We start from the raw sequence: 21,497 nt of genomic DNA, 5'->3' as shown, positions 1-21,497 counted from the left end.
TCCTCTGCGTGTGCGAGATGTTTCCCTGCAGAGGAATGTGAAAACACAACAAAACAACATAAGCAGCAGCAAAAAAAAAAACAGTGCTTTGAAAAACAAAGTGCTTCAACTTTCAGCCGCACTGAGGCCTCTAGTGGCAGCTGATGGCAGCAGCAGCAGCAGCAGCAGCAGCAGCATCATCCACACTGAAACTTCACTGACAAACTTCTACACTTATCTCTCTGTTCATGACGTGTAAGAGTGTTTTAGCTGAAGGGAGGTTTTTTTTCACTGTTTAAAACCATGTGTGGTGTTTTAAATGTGTTCGTTTGTTCATTCATCCGTTCATTCGTTCGTTCCTTCATTCATTAATGTGTTCATTCATTCATTCATTAATGTGTTCGTTTGTTCGTTCATTCATTAATGTGTTCGTTCGTTCGTTTGTTCATTAATGTGTTCGTTCGTTCGTTCATTCATTCGTTCGTTCCTTCATTCATTAATGTGTTTGTTCGTTCATTCATTAATGTGTTCGTTCGTTCATTCATTAATGTGTTCGTTCATTCGTTCGTTTGTTCATTAATGTGTTTGTTCGTTCGTTCATTCGTTCGTTCGTTCCTTCATTCATTAATGTGTTTGTTCGTTCGTTCATTCATTAATGTGTTCATTCGTTCGTTCGTTCGTTCATTAATGTGTTCGTTCGTTCATTCATTCGTTCGTTCGTTCGTTCCTTCATTCATTAATGTGTTCGTTCGTTCGTTCGTTCATTAATGTGTTTGTTCGTTCGTTCATTAATGTGTTCCGTCGTTCGTTCGTTCCTTCATTCATTAATGTGTTCGTTCGTTTTTTTACTCAGTAAATATGTTTTTTCAGTTATTTACAGTATTTTATTGTTCTATATATTTATATTGTTTTATAATGTGGGTTCCTTACAGTGTTATGTATTTTTTTAAATTGGTTTATATAGTTTTTTAAAAGCTATTTACAGTATTTTGTTGTTCTTTACATTTATATTTTCACATATTATTTCATTCATTTTGAAAAAAAAAATATTTTGAACTCATACTTTTTTCGTTGGTGTCAGATTATTTGTAACATAATGGTGATGAACACTGGTTGGAACGAAGGGCCCCCTGGGAATTTTTGCTTAGGGCCCCTACAGACTCTAGAATCGCCTCTGCCTTTATTAGTCCCACAGTGAGGAAATAAGAGTGGCAATGTACAGCTAATAAATATACAAAATCGAAAAATATTGACTTTTAAGATTATAAAAAATAGATACAATATAGACATTAAAGGTGCATTATGTAATAAATCTAAATCAACTGGTCATAAAATCCTCCTAATATGTCACAGAGACTCAGCAATAATGTTCATATAACAAACTGAACTCACCAACAACAACAGTACAGACAAAAAATTTTGCGTTAAAAAAAACATTTTGCAGACTGCAAATCATGTTTATGTTTTGGCGTCATGTGGCGCCACGTACCGCCATCTACCAATCACTGCAGTCAGTAGGGTCTCAGCTGCCGAGCAACCACGGGTTGCCAGTTACGTCAGAAAACGAAAAACCTAAAAGACCTCGGTATTTTGAATTTGAATGTAGTAACTGTTTTTGGCCACATTCTTACATATGGCGCCTTTAAGTAACTCTAATATATGCAGCTTTTGAGCTTAAGTAGTTTATGTAACATATAATACATCACATGAAATGCCAATAAGGCAACTGTTTGTTGAATTTAATAATTAAAACGTTTGGGTTAGCGTTTTCTTGCAGATTTTGGCGTCTTTGTGGGAGGAAAAACACAATTAACTGCACTCACAGATGTGCCATTCCTTCCTTCTCCAAATGTTTAATAGAAGCCCTTTGGAAAATTAACATAAGAAAATCATTTCCACCTGCCACACGAGAATGCGCGCGGCACTTTCTCCAAATCCATCAGGTTAGAGTGACTACATGACACCAAATTGGTGCACTCTTGCCATTTTAATTGAGCTTATTGTGATGCTGAAAGGGCACAGGGGGGCATTTTATTTTCTGTCTGATGATTGAATTCCTGCCTCTCTCTCTCTCTCTCTCTCTCTCCGGCGCTCACTTGTATTTTCAGTGCGTGACCCACAGGCTTTGTGGTTTTTTCCAAACCTCACGGGACCAATTCCCATTATTTACTTGACTGTGACCCCGTATCGTGACCTCGCGGCTCTCTCGTTTTCCAGGAGCCTACTTTTTTAAATTGCCCCATCTAATGGCACACCTGTATTTTGACTGAACTGTAATGAATGCTCCGATTAATGCGCCGAAGGTGACGCCGGTGATTTTCCTACGATGGAAAGGAGTGATTTTTGATCTCCCGCACTCTCATTTCACTATCTCTTCAGGTGTACTCCCGCAGACCTGTGGTCAGCACTAGCTGGGAAGCTGAAGCCTCCACTTGTGGTAATGCACCATCCGAGCGCGCTCGCCAAGCCGCACGCCAATGAGGTGACTGCAGAATTAAGTGCTTGAAACAAATGAATTCATTCTGGCAGAAATGTGTCAAATGACCTTTTCCGCTGCTCATTACACATGGCGCACATTACACCAGAGTTGTCCCCGTCCGCCGCCTTGTCAAAGGGGATCGGTAATTAATTGCAATCATTTCCATGTGTAAAGGATGAGCACGCCCTCCTCAAGGTGTGTCAGTGGATCAATAGATATTTGGAGTGCACGGTGTAGCGAGGTGATAAGAACTCCAGTCATACTCTTGCTTAATGACATCCGAAGCCCCCGTGAAGCCAATTCAAGGGCAAATGATTTTAAGGGCAGGAAGTAGGCCTGAACTCTTTACGGGGGGCGGGGGGGGAGTAGGTATTGCGATTACACTGGGTTACAAAAAAAAGGACCATTCTGCACCGCTGAATCCAAAAATGACATCCATTTTTCTCAATCAGGTCAGGTTTTTATGCTAGACTAAATTGATTACATTTTTGTGACATTATACCACATTTAACCCTATAACAGCAAGTTTTTAAGCCGTCCACATGAGCAGTGTGACAATTTTTTCCCCCCCATAGGGTCCGGTTACTAAAGTATAATCCGTTTTTTTTGACAATACCAACAAACGGGAACACGGAAACGGCGCCGCTTTTTCCTTTCTTCGTATTAAACCAAAAATACGGGAAAAAAAACGAAAGAAACAAAACAAAATAACGGCCCAAATTTGTTTCTTTCCAAATTCCTTTTTTTGTTTTTTTGTTTCTTAAAAGCGTCATATGTAAGAATGTGGCCAAAAACGCTTACTACATTCAAATTAAAAAATACCGAGGTCTTTTAGGTTTCGTTTTATGACGTAACTGGCAACCCGTGGTCGCTCGGCAGCTGAGACTCTACTGACTGCAGTGATTGGTAGACGGCGGTAGGTGGCGCCACATGACGCCAAAATATGATTTCAAAGCATGAACATGATTTGTTATATGAACATTATTCCTGAGTCTCTGTGACAGATTTCGGCGGACAGACCGGAAGCGGAAGTGAAGTGTAAAAACTTCAAAATAAAAGCGTGCTAATTTATTTTCATACAAATTAAAAAAAACAAAAAAAAAGGAATTTCCAAAAAACACATTTAGTAAAATTTGTGACCAAAAACTTTTTACCCCAAAAATCTAAAATTAGGGACGACATAGTATAGTATGACGTTTTTGTCAAATTTTGGACCAAAAACTTTTTCCTCAAAAATTGTTACATTTTGAACGACATAGTATAGTATGACGTTTTTGGCAAATTTTGGACCAAATTAATTTTAACATAGTTAAAATAGTTTTTTTTTTAACATAGTTAAAATAGTTTTTTTTTAACATAGTTATTACGTTTTTTGTTTCCTTTGGCGGCCCTCAGTCCAATGTTGGGTTCCTAAATTGACCCTCAGGTATCAACACTTTGAGAACCCATGTTTTATTGGAAAACAGCAAAAATCTGTTAAAAATTACCAAATATTTCCTGTAAAATTACTTTTTTTTCTTTTTTTTACAGTGTAGCCAAGAAAAACAGCCTTTGTGATTTGCTCATTTTGTTGTATCAAATTTCAATTTGAATACGATTAATTGCTCAGTTCTGGCAGGAAGTAAAAGAAAGAAGGAAGGTCCCCTCTCTCAACACTGACGGTGGTCACTGTCCACTGCAATGAAAATGTTTGGAGTCGTTCAAAGTGGTGCAGATCCCCCCCCCCCCCCCGCTCTTTCTCTGCGTGATTAAAAGGTTGTTTGTGAGGAACTGAACGCTCTCCTTTGAGCTCCTGCTTGACTGGATGCACGTCGGGCGTTTCATCCAGCGTCTGTGTGCACAAGAGAGCAGAGCTTATACTAATGCAGCGTCTCCCTGTCTGCCTGCCCAACGAGAGATGTGGCTTTAAGAGGGCCGAACCCGTACGAGGTCTTGATTAGTTTTACTGAGCGGCTACGGAGAGACCAATAAATTAAATATGAATAAATTAAAAATGTACTCTAGCAGAAAATTGCCATGAAAACAAACCACCACCTCCCTTATTAAAATGTGTACAGCAATGCCTTTTATGTGAAGTAACCTGGGATTAGATATCACTGTAAATTAGCGCGCCACCCAACCGTAGTGGAGAACTTTTTTTACTTTTAACAAGGACTTATAAAAGAGGTATTTACACCAGTGTGTTCGCTAATTAATTTGATATTTAAATGAGCCTGTACTGTGTGTGTTTTAATTGCAAATATCCCAAATAAGAGCACTTTTTAAAAAAAAAAAAAGGGGGGGGTTGGGTCAACAAAGATTGATGAGGCTTGCTTTTGAAATTGCCATCTGCTGCAAATGTTTACTCGATGCCACCCCCACCCTCCCCCCCCCCCCCCCCCCCCTGAAAATAGAGGCGTCATGGTTTCCTGCTGCCATTTGGCCGTATGTGTATCTGTTATTATGTGGGCGACCGTGGTGTGGGAGTTGTGATGCAGCATCAGCATCAGCAGCAGCAGCAGCAGCAGCAGCATACGTGAGCACACGCGTCTCAACACACACACACACACACACACACACACAATGCAAACACTGAAGGGGATCGGGAACATCAGCATGTGCGATGAGCTCCCACTGATAACGTCTCTGCAACATTTCCATGACATTGTAGCTGCGTTACCTCATTACCACAATGTCACAGCGGCAGTGTGATGATGTTGTGTGTTTGGGGTAAGGTTGGTGGTGGTGTGGGGGGGGGGGGGGGGGGGGGGGGGGGGGGGGGGTTCAGCTGCAGGTATCGGGTCTCTGCAGATGAGCTGATTAATTAAGAGAAGCCGTATTAAGGTTATTGAGATCCTCTTTTCCCTATAACGGCTCCCCCCCCCCCCCCCCCCCCCCCCCTCCGTGTGCTCCTCACTGGATAAAGGTGAATGGAGCAGAGGGGGGTTGAGCTGAGGGACAGGAAGCATCCTTGCCTCCTTTGACATTACCCGGGCATGCACCCGCGACTCTCTCCACAAGTGCCTCTCTCTGCACCCCACCCACCTCTGCACGTGTGACGCTCTCCGAAATGGGACTGCAGCAGTGTTTTTTTTTTTTTTTAATCCCTGCAGCCCGTCAACCCACCCACCATTCCTTCCATCTGTCACAAGCACTGCTGGAGGAAAAGGGGGGGTGGTGGTAGTGGGGGTGAAGGGGGGGTGAAGGGGGCGCATCCCCTGTTCCATCTCGACGAATTTTCTAATTTCCCTTTGCCTCCATGCTTTGTCCCAAATTCACGCCCCGAACCTATCCAGCGGCCTCTTTCATACTAACACCCCCCCCCCCTTCATGCTCTTCCTTCGCCTCCCACCTCTTTTCCCCGTGCTTTTATTTTTGTTGGCAAAGCAGTAAAAGTAAAAACCTGGAGGCTCCTGTTTTCCTGCAACAATCGGAGCTGACAGTGTTTTTAACAGTAGCTGAAGCCACGATCGTCACTTATGAGGAAACTAACTCTTCCACGTTTTTCTTACAAGCTCCGCTGTAATCTGCTCCAGGTTATATTCTATATTCTTTTTTCTTGTTTCCCCATAATAATTAATTAAAAGTCTGGAGCAAGACAATAAGGACCATATGTTGGAATCTCTTGGCCACATATATATATGTATGTGGTTATCTGAACAGACTGGGCATGCTAATTAATAATTGAGGTCATCTGAAGGTTGCTGTAAACGAGCCGATAGAAATCCTCTTTTCTGACGGTGTTTCCCAGCCGCGAGATTTGAGACTCAACTCTCACACCCAGAAGAGAGAGTGTGTTGTGATTGGCCAGTACTATTCTGCACACCCACTCTCAGAAGCACAGCTCCCCCCTCTGGAACGGTGGATGCACTGCTACTCATTATCAAAACATTGTTTTAACAGTGTTTAAAAATAGCTTCTTCACGACTCCCCGCCGCAGTCCCTTTGACGACCTTTGACCCGGAGTCAGAAGACACTGTCGCTCGTGAAACACCTCCACAACGGACGTTATTCTTCTTCTGCGGTTCAATGTACGAAACCGGATGTGCCCGGACTAGTGCCCGGAGCAGGAGGATCTGCTGTTTCCGGAGAACCGGTGTTTACGTAACCGGACCGGGTTTTTTCAGAGATCTCGCTGAGCCCGAGATTACAATAAAACACAGCGTTCTCAGCAGTGGCTGAACTGTTTGTTTAGAACCTTCAGGGCTTCGTAAACAAGGTAATGACGCAGATACACACTAAAAAACAGCGTTAATTGGAACTTCAGGTCTAGGTCCGCTTTAAAAAAAAATACATGATGTGAATAAGACAAACCCCAGAAAAGTGATCATCTTCACCGTTTATTTTTGTTTGAATGCACCAACATGACATTAACCACATAATAATTAGTGACAGATTTGAACGGTGACCGACTTAACCGATCGTTTCTGATGAAACATCACGGTGCACAGATCTAAGTGAGAAAGCTTCAATGGTGGCACTCTCCTGTCAGATTAAGGCACAGGAAACGAATTCAGTGACTTCCTACAGCTCCATCTGCTGTTTATACCAGTGTTTATACCGGTCTGTAGTAAACCAAAGGCAAACAGTTCATGTCAATAACGTGTGTTTTCTCTCGTTTTCTCTCTTTTGGCAAGCAGCTTGAACCAAAGATAAGTCTAATTTGTTCATTCTAATAATGACCAGAGGTGGAAAAAGTACTAAAATATTGTACTCAAGTAAAAGTACCAATGCTTTGATGAAATATTACTCAAGTAGAAGTAAAAAGTAGTTCCTTTGAAATGTACTTTAAGTAAAAGTTACTTAGTTACTTTGCGTGGGGTGTGAGGGTAGTAGAAATATGACTTAAGGGGTCAGAAATCCAAAACTATTTTGGAGCTCACGCCCACCACGATACAGGATATGACGTCACTTTTGGCCACGCCCTCTATGTTCACGCGCTAGTGCTAATGCTAATAACATCATCATTGGTCTGGTTCTGGTGTATATTTTCCCCCTGTAGGTTTTCATTGTGCTGAATTTTTATTTCTACTCAGTAACGGATAGGATTTATAAAGTAACTAAGTACAATACTTGAGTCAATACGTACAAAGTATTCAAAACAGTAACTTGAGTAAATGTATTTCGTTACTTCCCACCTCTGATAATAACACATCTGTAAAAAAAAACACATCTGATGATGAATGCAATTACCTGGACAGACAGTGATCAGAGTAAACACAAACAAATCTGCACATTCACACTAAAAAACTGAATCTGAGTCTGAACACGAGCGTTGGCACTCGTTCACGTCGAGATGCAAATGTTTGAATTTCAAAATCCAGCCTCTGTGTGTGTGTTATGCTTGGCTACTTTAATGTTGTATCTATGCTGAGGGGATTATTCTCTCGACAGCGTGTCTTTGAATGGCAGTGCCCTCAAAGTCGCTCCCACTGCTTTTCAATGGCCTCCGTACGAGATTAGACCCACGGCTGCAACACCCCCCCCACACCCAGGGTCCCAATCCTCTGCATCCAGACGGAGCGGAACCAGCCTGTGTGTGACAGTTGTTCTGTTTTGAGTGGATGCAGTCACTGCATATATGCTCGTTTTTGGAATTGAGAGGTCAGAGCAGAGAAGAAGAAAAAAAAAGAAAAGATAATCCCTATTGTTTGCTTTCATGTCGTGTGGTGATATCCTGTAAAATCACCTGTAACATGTCATTCAATGTTTTTTTTATATATATATAAATGTGCAAATGTTATGATATTTGGCACATTCCTGTATCCCTTAATACAGATGAATATTTATTAACTCAGCTTGTTAAGGGATTTAAAAATGGTAACACTTTAGATTAGGGAATAACTAGGTTAACTAGGTGCTTATTAGCATATATAACTAGCATACTAGCCCTTTATTAGTAATCATTTAGCGCGTATTATCACCTTATTCGACATGAATTAAGATTTTTCCTACATAAGGTGTTAATACGTGCTTAATATTCACTAATAAAGGGCTAGTATGCTACTTATACATGCAAATAAGCACCTAGTTAATGGTGAATGTGTTCCCTAATCTAATCAAAATTTGTGTGAGTGTGTGGATGTTGAAAATAAAATGACATCTCTGATGACCACTAACCAATTCTCATAAATCCACATTCCCCTTTCTTTATTTGGTTATTGTTGTTAGATTAGGGAATAACTAGGCTAACTAGGTGCTTATTAGCATATATAACTTGCATACTAGCCCTTTATTAGTAATCATTTAGCGCGTATTATCACCTTATTCAACACGAATTAAGATTTTTCCGACATAAGTGTAAATAAGGTGTAAATATGTGCTTAATATTCACTAATAAAGGACTAGTATGCTACTTATATGCATGTTTGTAAACACCTAGTTAATGGTGAATGTGTTCCCTAATCTAAAGTGTTACCGTAAAAACACAAAATTTGTGTGAGTGTGTGGATGTTGAAAATAAAATGACATCCCTGATGACCACTATCCAATTCTCATAAATCCACATTCCCTTTTCTTTATCATTAGGTTATTGTTAGGTGACAGTTATGTCCTATATTATAGGGAGAAGGCATACGTTCACGGTGAATCAACAATAATAATATGACACAATTAATAATAAGATAAGATATGCTGCTTGGTTGTAAGTGTGTTTCTAATCTCCGCGGTGGCTCCACTCCGGGGTCGTAATAATTCATCACAAAAGCCTCGTGTCAGGCGGCACCGGTTATTTCTGACAAAGTCGTTCAATCTCTGTGATCGCAAAGCCACTCAAACAGTGCGAGTGTGTATTTTGGCTTGCTTGGCATTTTTTCAGATAGTTGGCCGTGTGAAAAGTATTTGTCCAGGAAGAACGGAGCCGGAGCCGGAGCCGGAGCCGGAGTCGTTCCTTTGGCACGAGCCACACAGCTGGAGCTGGACACTCAGAGACAGTGGATTCTTGTACTGGGGAGTGTTGTTTGTGGCCATAAAGGCTGCAGCATTCACAGTACTGTAGTTACATTCAAATGACATTAAATAGCATGTTTATCAAATAAAGTGAACCTCGGTTCATATTCACAAATCACATGAGGCTTTTGGAGATTTTGGTGTTAGCACTAAAAGGTGACTTGTGTTTTGCGTGGCCCCGTCCTACTTTTACTTGAGGTAGAAGGTCTCTGGTCGTAAGAAGCTGGTTTCTGTTTGGGTCCTGGTCCTGGTCCTGGTCCTGGTCCTGGTCCTGGTCCTGGTCCAGGTCCGAGCTCCTTCTTGTGCCGAGGCCTGCACTGCTTTGCACTCACGGTGGCACCGGGCTGCAGTCACATGAGGTTCATGCATCGTCTTACATGACAGAATTAACGTTGACACACACATTCATAATATAACCATGTTTATGTATTAGCTAAATCTGGCACCATCTAGTGGTGACTGAGTGTACAAAGCAAGTGTGAGTGCACAAAGGCAGTTTGACATGAAAGGTTGTGCACAGACGAGCACGGCTGGTTCAGAATAACTGAATTTAAAACATGTTAAATAAAAAGAATACTGTTTGCGATATGGTAAGTACGACTAGGAATAAAAATCAAAATGTAAATAAAAAAAAAGCATTCATTTTAACCCAAAAGGTCAAAGGTGAGCAAACCTGTGTGGCAGTGGGTTGAGGTCGTCTCCAGGGTTCAGAGCCATTCGTGCACTTGTCCAGATGGCAGCTTTCTCTGCTGTATTTAGTCTTAATAACAACAAGACAACAACAACAACAGCACAAAGACAAACAGGTTTAGTTTAGCTTTTGAACCCAGAGCTCGTCTTCGTTTGAAATTTACCATTAATCCAGACATTGATAAATATGGTTTCACCTTCAAGAATACACCCAAAATATTCATTAGATGTTCTCATCTAATAACGGTTAGGTAATAATCTTAAAATCCTTTGACGTAGTAGGTGATATGGTGACTAATATAATATAGTGTTTACGTGATATTGTGAACTCAGTATAGTTGAGTGATGTACTTTATATCACTGGATAGTGCTGCTGTGGCACTCGATGAGTAGAGATCACATCATTACATCCTCTAAATGAATTGGGAGCCATATAAAACGAGAGCCTTGGACACTAAAACACACTCACAGGGGAGGCTAAACACACACACACACACACACACTACCTGTTTAGTGTTAGATGTGTTGTGTGGGTAGAAGCTGCTGTCTCTCTCTGGGCTGAGCTGAGCAGGACTCCTGCAGTCAGCTTCTGCTGAATCTGCCCTGCAGAGCGGCTTCAGATCCACGGTGTCCTCACAAGAGGTGAGAGACAGGTTCTCCAGACTCTGTGTTCCTAGTGAGGACATAATAATATGAAGAAAAAAAACATCAACGCTAAATAACCTCAGCTTTGGTTTATCGATCTCAAAAGCCGAAGAAACCTGGATTATTTTTGTTTTTGTTTTTGTAACAGATGCTTCTTGGCAAATGGAACATTTGTAAGGAACAAGCATGTGTGGGATGAGCAGCAGAGATACACGACCGTTCAAAAGTTTGGGCTCACTTAGAAATGTCCTTATTTTATTTCCTTAATATGATAAACGACTATTCCAGCTGCAAACATCTGTTTTTAATTTAACAGAATATGTACATAGGTGTATAGAGGCCCATTTCCAGTGTTCTAATGGTACATTGTGTTTGCTAATGGTGTTAGAAGACTATTGGATGATTAGAAAACCCTTGAAAACCCTTGTGCAATGATGTTAGCACAGCTGAAAACTGTTTTGCTGGTTCTTTATTTGGAGTAAAAATCATTATTTCTAATCTTGTCAATGTCTTGGCTATATTTTCTATTCATTTTGCAACTCTTTTGATGAATAAACGTGTGACTTTTAATGGAAAACACACAAACAATTTGTATAGGTGAGCACAAACTTTTGAAAGGTAGTGTAAGTGTGTGGATTACGCCCATGAAAAACTTCTATTGACTCTTGTGTTGAGCCTCTGGTACACTCTTAGAAATAAGGGTTCCAAAAGGGTCCTTCTACAAGAGCTGAGGTTCTACCTGGAACTATTTGCTTCTGAAAAACCCTTTTCCCAAAGAAAGGGTTTTTCAAGGGTTCTTGGTAACACTAATGGTTCCAGTAAGAACCATTTAGATCCAGAGAACCCTTGTGGCAAACCCATATCTCCACAGTCTGGGACCAAACTCTATCCTCCAAGAAGATCTCAACCTCATTGAAGACTTGTGGGATCAGCGTGAGCCACAGTGACCGACACAACCACACTGACTGACTTCCGATAAAAAAAAAACCCTGGTTGAAGAATGAGATGTCATCCTATAACAGTGTGTGACCAGGCTGCTACTACGTCTTTGTTTTTTCAGACTTCAATCGTCCAATCCCATAAACGACACCAACAGCAGAAGATGCTGTTTGTCATTGGCAGAGAAGACGAGAAGTTTTTGTTTTTTTTCCCTAAACTCTGCTGCTCAACCCACAGCTGCAGTTTCTTTACAAACGTGGCTCCATTTAAAAGGCAAATAAACAGCCTTTCCAACACTGTACGACTTATTGCCAAGAAGCTTTGTTACAACAAAGAATTAATCCACCAAACACACATTTCCTTACTTTTTTAAAAAACATAATTACAACCTATGTTGTGCAGACCTTACTTTATTAATATTACTGGCTAACACCGGCACATTTATTCCTCTCCACTTCACTGACACTGTTGCTCATGGTGTGAACTTCTGGGTTTATCTTTACGATGTAAATTAATTTATGTAAATTGATAAATCTGATTAGATTTTATGGCAAATTAATGGTTAAAATTAAAAAAAAAAAAAACTTAAACATTTTATACTATGATGTTTGTGTCACAGCAGCACTTTACAACACTTAAAATCTAAAAATAAATTAGAAAATGGAAGAGATAAATGTAAAATATACATGTAAATAGAAGAAAGGAATAAAATATAGAATAAAATATGAATAAGTGTGATTAAATGTCTCAAACTACAGCCAGGTCCATAAATATTGGGACATGGACACAATTCTCTTATTTTTGGCTCTATACACCACTACAATGGATTTGAAATGCAACGAACAAGATGTGCTTTAACTGCACACATTCAGCTTTAATTTGAGGGTATTTACATCCAAATCAGGCGAACGGTGTAGGAATTACAACACGTTCTATATGTGCCGCCCACTTTTTGACCAAAAGTAATGACTGTATATCCTAATTATAGCAAGAATATTAAAGTTCCACACTACATTTCCATTATGTCACTATGGGATTGTTTTCCCTCCATACTTTGCACATCTGAAATGATCGAAACCATCGTCGTCTTACTTTCCTCCTCTTCGCGGTAGTTCCTCATCATGATCAGCACGTTGGACGGTACGGCAGGCACGTCGGTGTCGCCCTGTTGAACAAAGCACCCCCCGCTAACAGCTCCTCCTGTGGCTAACTTTTACTAAAGTTTATGAATGCAGCGTGAAAGAATAAACAATCTTACTGTGATCCACGGATTTTCAAGGAGCTGGTTTGGAGACATGCGGTAGGCAGGGTCCGCCTTCAGGAGGCAAGTCAACAGATCTTTGGCTGTTGAGACGAACGCGAAGCGATCGGTGAATTTGTTGGTGACAAGTTTGTGTGAATTAAAATGAAATGAATGAAAATGCAGAATGAGGCGTCACCTGCGTCGCTGACTGTGGCCCACGTGGACTGAGGAAACGTGACTTCTTTCTTCATTATCTCCTCGAGTAAGAGCGACTTTGTTTGCGACGCAAACGGCGGCTCCCCACACAGCCTGAAACACACACACACACACAAATGAATATTCATGTGTATATGTCAGTGTTTATGTACAAATATACAAACATGGATCTACGTACAGCATGTACATAATGACTCCTATGCTCCACGCGTCACACCACTGGGTATAACCACGGTCGCTCATCATTTCAGGTGCTGAAATGAAAGAAAAATACACACACATTTAAACAATTGCTTAAAAACTGGTGATAATCTATGTTTTTACAAGTGAATCCTATACTGTTTGTATCATGTTTATTATTGGATGATACACAGTGTGGTTAACCCTAAAAATGTAGTGAGCTCTGATGCGGCTTAAAACGAAGTGGAAGATGAAAAATACCCATGATGCTTTGCGAATTCAGCGAGCAAAAAAAAAATGGCGGCCACATCTGCCCGACGAACAACTTAGTTGCACGTTACAATGTCGAAATGTGTTGGAATACGTTTGGTTTGATATGCATCCAAAGGACCGTCGAGCTTTGAAAATAACTGACGATTTATGAAAGCAGCTAGCTAACTAGCTAGCTAGCTAGTGCGCAAACTCTCTCGAAGCGCTCGGCAAATAGCCGCTAGCTTGTTTTGTCAGTGTTTTGGATGTGTGTACCGATGTTCACTTGAACACGAATACCCTGGACTTATATATATATATTACAACAATTCCGTTGTAATATATTTTCGCAAATAAGCATGTTACAATGTTGAAATGTGTCGGAATATGTTGGTTTGATGTACATCCAAAGGACTGTTGAGCTTTGAACACTAATATCAGAAAATAACTGACCATTTATGAAAGCGGCTAGCTAACTAGCTAGCTCGCAAACTCTCTCGAAGCACTCGGCAAATAGCCGCTAGCTCGCTCTGCTACACCTAGGTAGTTTTGTCAGTGTTTTGGATGTGTGTACCGATGTTCACTTGAACACGAATACCCCAGACTTGTCAGATTTCAATCACATTCGTGATATAGCATTTTTACGAGCTCCTACTTCAAAGCGTTCCAGCAACTGAAGTCGAATGTTAGCATACATGGACGATCGCGGCGCTTTCGCTTTATGTTTGAAGAGGCATTTTGACTGTCAGCAATTCGGTCTACTTGCATGCACAAGCAACCCTAACCCCTAACCCTGTAAAAGCGATACATATGGATATGTAACGCCATGAGTGTACTTTTACCGTAGCCCTACATGTTTTCATGCTAACGGATAACAACGACGACATAATTTCACGCCATAACGTGACAAACAGGTTGTGATAAAATTAAATTGCTGTGTCTAAAACAACTCTAGATGCAGAAAAGTCAAGTTTATAACCTATTCATGTGACTCCATGGGCGCCGCCATTATTCTCCGACTTCATTTTGGTGAAGTCGGGGTAGGTCCATCAGCCCAGACTTCGCTAGTAGGAGGTCCCACTTTGACAAGCATTCCAGTGCACTTTTTCTAGTTGGAACTAGGGTATGTCCCATGTTCCAACTGGTTTGGATGGGCTTAGATTAGTGGAAGATGAAAACTGTAAGGCTGTATGATAGCATACATGGAGACATGTGAAGTCAACCAGGTCATAGTCATCTTCAGAAGTTAGCTGAAGGCAACTGGACTTGATTCCAAGAGGCTGGAAGACCACAAGTGAAGAAGCCTCTTGGACGCCTCTCAAGTCCAGTTGCCTCCAGCGAACACCTAAATATTCATGGATATCCATGGATCTGTAGATAACTGGAGGGAAAATCTGAGCGCAGAAACAACTTTTCAGTTGCAACATTGTCTACAGTTGATCATGTTCAGGTGCAGTTGTATCTCAGTGTCTTCAGAGCACAAAGTGTTGGGACGCCTCAGTGGAAAAGCATGCAAATGATGATGTTTTGTCACATTCACATTTGCATTTCCACACTATGAACGTGGCAGAACACAATTACAATCACTGTTTTCAAACTCCGAAGGGAGAGAGATCATAGGAGGAACACATCATCAAGACTGACTGTGTCACTAATGGTGAGAAGCCGACATGTTGTTACATGGCTCTGTTTAACAGTGACGGTGAGAAAAATGGCGGCACAATCTACTGTGCGACGTCGGTGCTGATCATGTGTTCATATCTCACACAACCACTCTTAAAAAGAACAATCTGAACCATCCCATAAAACCTCTTTGTCGAGGATCTCAAGTGTCTCAGTCAAACAGATACTGTACATTGGCAGATGGCAAAGAGCCTGCTGGTCCATGACTTATTCAAACTCAAGCGATCATCAATGTTGCATCGTACCCATGTAGATCAGCGTTCCACAGGCCTCCGTCATTACGTTCTCAATCCCCACACCGCCCGTCTGCACCGATAATCCAAAGTCTGCCACCTAGGGACGGAAAAGCACTCAAGAACAAGGTTATTCAAATAAACATGACGGAGATGCGGCGTAAGAATCTTTGAAGTGTCTTATTCTTCTTCTTCTTTTCGTGTGCTTTTGTCGAGGAAAACAAACAAACAAGAATCCTTGACGGTTTACACAAATAGCTACATCGCTATCGTCACAGCCGTGCGAGTTTATTCATGAAAGTTTATCACATTATTTAGAAGGAAAGAACTTCCAGAACACGGGAGGAACTACTGTGAAATGAAAGCTGTTTTTGCAGTTGCGTGGTACCAATTCCTGTGCGTGTGTGTGTGTGTGTGTGTGTGTTCTTGTACTTGCGGCATACTGAGGTCCAGTGAGGGTTTTTAACCAACAAAGTGAGGTCATTTTTACAGAGTGAGGACTCTGGCCGGTCCTCACTTTGTTTTCATTGAAATCACTTCCTTAGGTTGCTATAACATGCTATATTCAATTTGTCAAAAAAAAAAAAATATATAATTTTGGACGACATAGTATAGTATGACGTTTTTGTCAAAATGTGGACCCAAAATATTTGGTCAAATTTTTTTTCAACTTTTGGATGACATAGTAAAGTATGACATTTTTGTCAAATTTTGGACCAAAAATTTTTGTTAAAATTTTTTTTCAACTTTTGGATGACATAGAATAGTATGACTTCTTTTTTGTCAAATTTTGGACAACATAGTATAGTATGACGTTTTTGTCAAATTTTGGACCAAAACAATAAATGTTTTAATGTGTGTGTGTGTGTGTGTGTTCTTGTACTTGCGGCACACTGAGGACCAGTGAGGGTTTTTAACCAACAAAGTGAGGTCATTTTGGCAGGTCCTCACTTTGTTTTCATTAAAATCACATGCTATACTCTGGGTTTTTTTAACAGTCACATTTTAACAAACTCAATTTGGTACAAAAACCCGGTTCTACCTGCAGACATTTTATGGTACTGCACTCAGAATTTTTTTTTTAATAGATGTCATTTATGAAATATATATTTTTAATTGTGTTGATTTATAAAGTGAAAAATGATGGTCCTCAGTATGCGGCAAGTACAAGAATGTGTGTGTGTGTGTGTGAGACAAAGAAACACAGAGCGCGTATGTAATGTTTATGTTTAGGTCTAGCCTGGTTTTAGCTCACACACACCAGGTGGCTGCTTTCGCTCGCTGCTCGTCGTTGCACAAACACACGCTGAGCTCAGCTGGTCATTTGTTTAAGGACACAGTCGCAGCTCCGCAAAGGTTTTACTATAAAGTAAAGACCAAAGGGGGGGGTCTGTGTCGTAATGAGATAGCGTTTAAAGCCTTTACTAAATATGAAAAAAAAAGACACTACGGGGAAAAACTGCCCATCAGAGGCTCTGCAGTCAGGTAAGAAGCAGAGGTGTTAAGTGACACAGTGTGAGACTCCTGCTCACCTTGATATTAATCCTGTCATTATCGCCTTCATCTGGAGGGTTTTTCACAAGAATGTTTTCAAGTTTCAGGTCTCGGTGCACGATGTCTGTGAGACGTGAGGAGAAAACATTTACACATTCATTAATATATAAAAAAAAACAATGACAAGACAACATTTATCACCTAATATTACAGAGTTTTTGCCGGGTTACCGTATGTTTCAGTGTCCATCTTACTGGCAACAGTTTGGGCTCACCTATATGATTTTCTAGTGTTTTCATTCAATAGTCAGACTTTTATTCATCAAAAAAGATGCAAAACAAATGATTTTTATTCAAAATAATAATTTTACCCTTTGGTCAAAGAACTAGCAAAACTGTTTTCAGCTGTGCTAACATCATTGCACAAGGGTTTTCTGGAAACCCTGGAAATGGGCCTCTATACACCTGTGTACATATTCCATTAAAAATCAGACATTTGCAGCTAGAATAGTCATTTCATTTAATTTAATTTAATTTAATTTAATTTAATTTAATTTAATTTAATTTAATTTAATTTAATTTAATTTAAAGGTGCCATATGTAAAAATGTGGCCAAAAACGGTTACTACATTCAAATTCAAAATACAGAGGTCTTTTAGGTTTTGTTTTCTGACGTAACTGACAACCCGTGGTTGCTCGGCAGCTGAGACTCTACTGACTGCAATGATTGGTAGACGGCGGTAGGTGGCGCCACATGACGCCAAAACATGATTTCAAAACATAAACATGATTTGCAGTCTGCAAAATGTTTTTTTTAAAGCAAATATTTTGTCTGTACTGTTGTTGTTGGTGAGTTCAGTTTGTTATATGAACATTATTCCTGAGTCTCTGTGACATATTAGGAGGATTTTATGACCACTTGCTTTAGATTTATTACATAATGCACCTTTAACTTAATTTATTTAATAGGGACAATGCAGGTTAACGTTCCACTCGTTACAAACAAGTCAATGTGACTGATGTTCTGCATGCAGAGATGATAGCTTATGCTAGATTCTCCCATCCCCCATCCCTAGTTTGGCTTTTTAAGAAAGAAGGTATGAAGAAAGACATCAAAATTACACAATAAAATATACAATACATCTGAAATTATACAAAGTCATGACCCATTAAAAATGTTTACCACATTAACAATGTATAGAGTGCATTTCTGATTCATTTCATGTTATATTCATTGCAAAAAAAAAGTGCTTTTCCATCAAAAATAAGGACATTTCTAAGTGAGCCTGAACTTTTGAACAGTAGTGTATTTGTACCTTCATGTATTAATACTGTTGGATCTATTGACTGTTTGTAGCATTAAAAGCTCAAAGTTGAGCCGAGTTTTACAAATGAATTAACGAACAAAACAAACCCTGCAGAGAATGCCCTGCACAATGGAATTTAACGATTGCTCATACATGAAAGAATTATTCTGACGCTCTCATGAAAAGCCGCTGCTTTCTTATTCGCATCATTACTCTCTACAAAGACAATGGAGAGTTTTCCAATGCAAAACTCAGCTGATTCATCAGTAGTGCTCCCAGCTCGTTACAAATTAGTCATTAACCAAAGGAAATTATGCCTTTTTGCCAGACGGTGTCCTAAATAACCTGTAAAGAAAACATGTTTGAAATCTTCATTGTGTGTTTTTTGACAGGCAATTATCCCTTTTTTTGTAAATTGTACAGATGAATATGAAGCACGTGAAGGACAGCGAGCTCAAAAAGCATTGTTTAACTTGTCTTTTTCTGATTACAGGTTTCCTGCGCGTTGCCACAGCGACACCTGGGGCGCCGTCACACCTGTAAACACCATTGTCAGTAATGTATGTGCAACGTTTACCGTTTAACGTTTGAACGCTATCAAAATGTCAAACGCCCAGACGAACGTTACCTCTTTTGTGAAGGTAGACGATGGCATCGGCCAGCGCACGGATGATATGTCTGGTCTCGTCCTCCGTGAAGAACTTTTTCCGCCTCAGCAGCTGCTTCAGATCACCCCCGGTGCACAGCTCTGTAACCAAATACATCATCTAGAAACAAGCAGAGAAAATACGTCTCACCAAACGCTCTGTTTGTGTGTGCGGAGCCTCTATATCGCCCCTTGTGGACTTCTGCGGTAATTACCAAAACACTGCAGTCTCTATGACCTACTTTTCACACATACACACTTAATACCGTGCTTCCACAACATGTTCCCAGCTCGCCTCGCCTCTACATGGTTTGGCACCTCAATTTCTAATTTAAAGGTCCCATATTATTAAGCAAAATCAACTCATTAATAATTTAAATCCTTATATTTGAGACTCTGGAGGCCCTACCAGTCGCCAAAGTGTGAAAAAAAGATGACACAAGACGCTAAATGCCTGAAATTGTTGTCCCGCGGCGCTCCGCTTTGTCCGCTTTGTCTGCGAAAAGTTCTATTCTTGTCTCCACAGTGCAGCACAGAGTTCTACACAAACGTCCAGCCTCAGAGGATTTATCTGTCCAGTGGATACCTGAAAATGATCACTTTTCCGAATGCTAACTGCTGTTAGCTCCCAGTAGCCTCTATGGCTGATGTCATTTCCTGTCCCTTCGTTTTACTTTTTTTAAGGTGGACCTAAAGAGATACTACTATACATAGCGTTGTGAACAGGGCTGTTTTGGCAGGTGATTGAACTGCTGTGGTGCTTCATCAACAATGCTCACCCGTGGCGTTGCGTAGACTTCTTTGAGATGTACGATGTGAGCATGAGTCACTTGTTTGAGAATGTTTATTTCCTGCTCCAGCATCTTGACTTTTGAACTTCCTGCCTGAAAGCGAAACAAAGAAAGAAAGGTCATTGGACTTCCAGTGGCATTGCCCTTAATTGAATATATATGCATTTATTACAACATAGATCAGTTTATACAGAGTAGAGAACCTTCCAGTGTAATGGCAATGTGCAAGTTTAAACACAGGAAGAAGAGATAATGACTCTCCAAGGTCCATTTATCCTAAGACTGTGGCAGAATGGCATCTACTGACAATAAACCTACGATTTTTGGATATGCATGTACGGAGCCCCCGAAGTGACATGAGAAAAAAAAAAAATGAAAACTTGGGTTTCTCAAAAAAATATTTCTTTTTCCAAAAGAAAAAAAAAATGATTTTTTCCATAATTTTTTGGAAACTGGAGATTTCAAAAAAAATGTCGTTATTTTTTTTTTTTCTCATGTCACTTCGGGGGCTCCGTATGCATGTCATGCTTTACACACAATATTATTAAAATTAAACATGATTCAGTCTGAAAATCATGAGAACTTCAGCCATCACATATCGCGGTGTTTTCCTCATACATGATTGCGGCCGTTTGTTTCTCGCTTTACGATAAAAACTCTCTGGTCGAAGTGCAACTTTCGTTTACATCAAAACAACAGACGCCCCACAGGGATGCCCCCATGTACTCACCGCTGGTCTGCAGGCCTTTTTAATGGCCCAATGTGTCTGTGTCTCGATGTGGGTGGTCTCATAAACAACTCCAAAGCTACCTTGACCTAATTTCTTTCCAAATTCATATATTTCCTATAGGGATGGGAGGAAAAAAAGAAAGAAAACATCAGGACATTTGTGGTCTACACCTGATCCTGTCAGCCAGAGAGAGCAGAGGATTTCTCCTGAGTTCTGGATTATTACAAAAAAAACAAAACAGAGAGCACATAATGTCTTTAGCTGAACACCTGAACTCAAGTACATGCTAATTCCAAGCTCTCTGAAATAACAGAAAGTTTTCCCGTCCCTGGAGCTGCAGAATATAGTATTTCTAATCAAGTTACAAATGATTAAGTTGCTGCTGCAGTTCGTTCAATCTCAGGTCTAATTAACTTGATCATTATCTGTGTGCATGCAAGGCTGAGCACTGGCTGCTTCGAATTTGGCAAAGGGAGAAGTCAAATTCCCAGTGAAGGGGGGGGTTTGAACAGCAGCAGCGTCAAAGTCTGACCCTCTTTCAGTGCAGACGGTTTGTTTTTAGAGGTCACCAGCGAGCGTGTGTGACGACAGACTAGACTATAGCAGAATCACGTTAAATGGCCCTCCATACCCTGAGTTGGGCATCATTCTTGAGGCGTATTACAGGCACGTCCCTCTCCAACGGGAACCTGCCGGTCCGTGGGGACGACACGTCCATGGCAAACCCACTAACATCTGCCTCTGTCATCTAGAGATGGAGGAAGGAGTGAATGACTCATCACATCATCAGATTATGACACAAAAATCTCTGCATTTCTTCTCCTCATTGTGACCAATATTCTGCAGTTTTAAGACACACATTGTTTTTATTTGAGACAAGAGACAATGGGCAGGTCTTCTGGGTTTCACATTCGATCACAACCTAGATATCATTATGAGCAACTGGATGAGTGAATAAGAGTCTGAAGAGTCAGGGTCAGAAGCCAACCCATTGTACCGATAGAAAAAGATTCAGTACCCCTCTCAAAAATGTCTCAACCTCTTTCTTCTGTCTCTACCTCACCTCC

General features: G+C 40.5%; 1 protein-coding gene across 1 annotated transcript in view; it reads right to left on the bottom strand.

The window, feature by feature from the left end:
* stk33 (serine/threonine kinase 33) overlaps nucleotides 1-21,178 on the bottom strand; it is a gene marked incomplete at both ends in the record, with an annotated part of 102,238 nt that extends 81,060 nt beyond the window's left edge. Inside the window, 11 exons of the mRNA XM_083890872.1 lie at nucleotides 10,582-10,748; nucleotides 12,752-12,824; nucleotides 12,918-13,003; nucleotides 13,099-13,211; nucleotides 13,297-13,372; nucleotides 15,476-15,563; nucleotides 16,996-17,081; nucleotides 18,892-19,030; nucleotides 19,689-19,793; nucleotides 20,431-20,544; nucleotides 21,062-21,178. Of these exons, the coding sequence (XP_083746998.1) occupies nucleotides 10,582-10,748; nucleotides 12,752-12,824; nucleotides 12,918-13,003; nucleotides 13,099-13,211; nucleotides 13,297-13,372; nucleotides 15,476-15,563; nucleotides 16,996-17,081; nucleotides 18,892-19,030; nucleotides 19,689-19,793; nucleotides 20,431-20,544; nucleotides 21,062-21,178 (1,164 nt within the window). The remainder of the gene's footprint in view (nucleotides 1-10,581; nucleotides 10,749-12,751; nucleotides 12,825-12,917; nucleotides 13,004-13,098; nucleotides 13,212-13,296; nucleotides 13,373-15,475; nucleotides 15,564-16,995; nucleotides 17,082-18,891; nucleotides 19,031-19,688; nucleotides 19,794-20,430; nucleotides 20,545-21,061) is intronic.
* Nucleotides 21,179-21,497: the final 319 nt, after the last annotated feature.

The sequence above is a fragment of the Microchirus variegatus genome (assembly GCF_963457635.1).
Source record: "Microchirus variegatus genome assembly, chromosome: 6".
Taxonomy (NCBI): domain Eukaryota; kingdom Metazoa; phylum Chordata; class Actinopteri; order Pleuronectiformes; family Soleidae; genus Microchirus; species Microchirus variegatus.
Note: the sequence above shows the minus strand (reverse complement) of the source record. Positions and strands in the feature narration are given on the sequence as shown.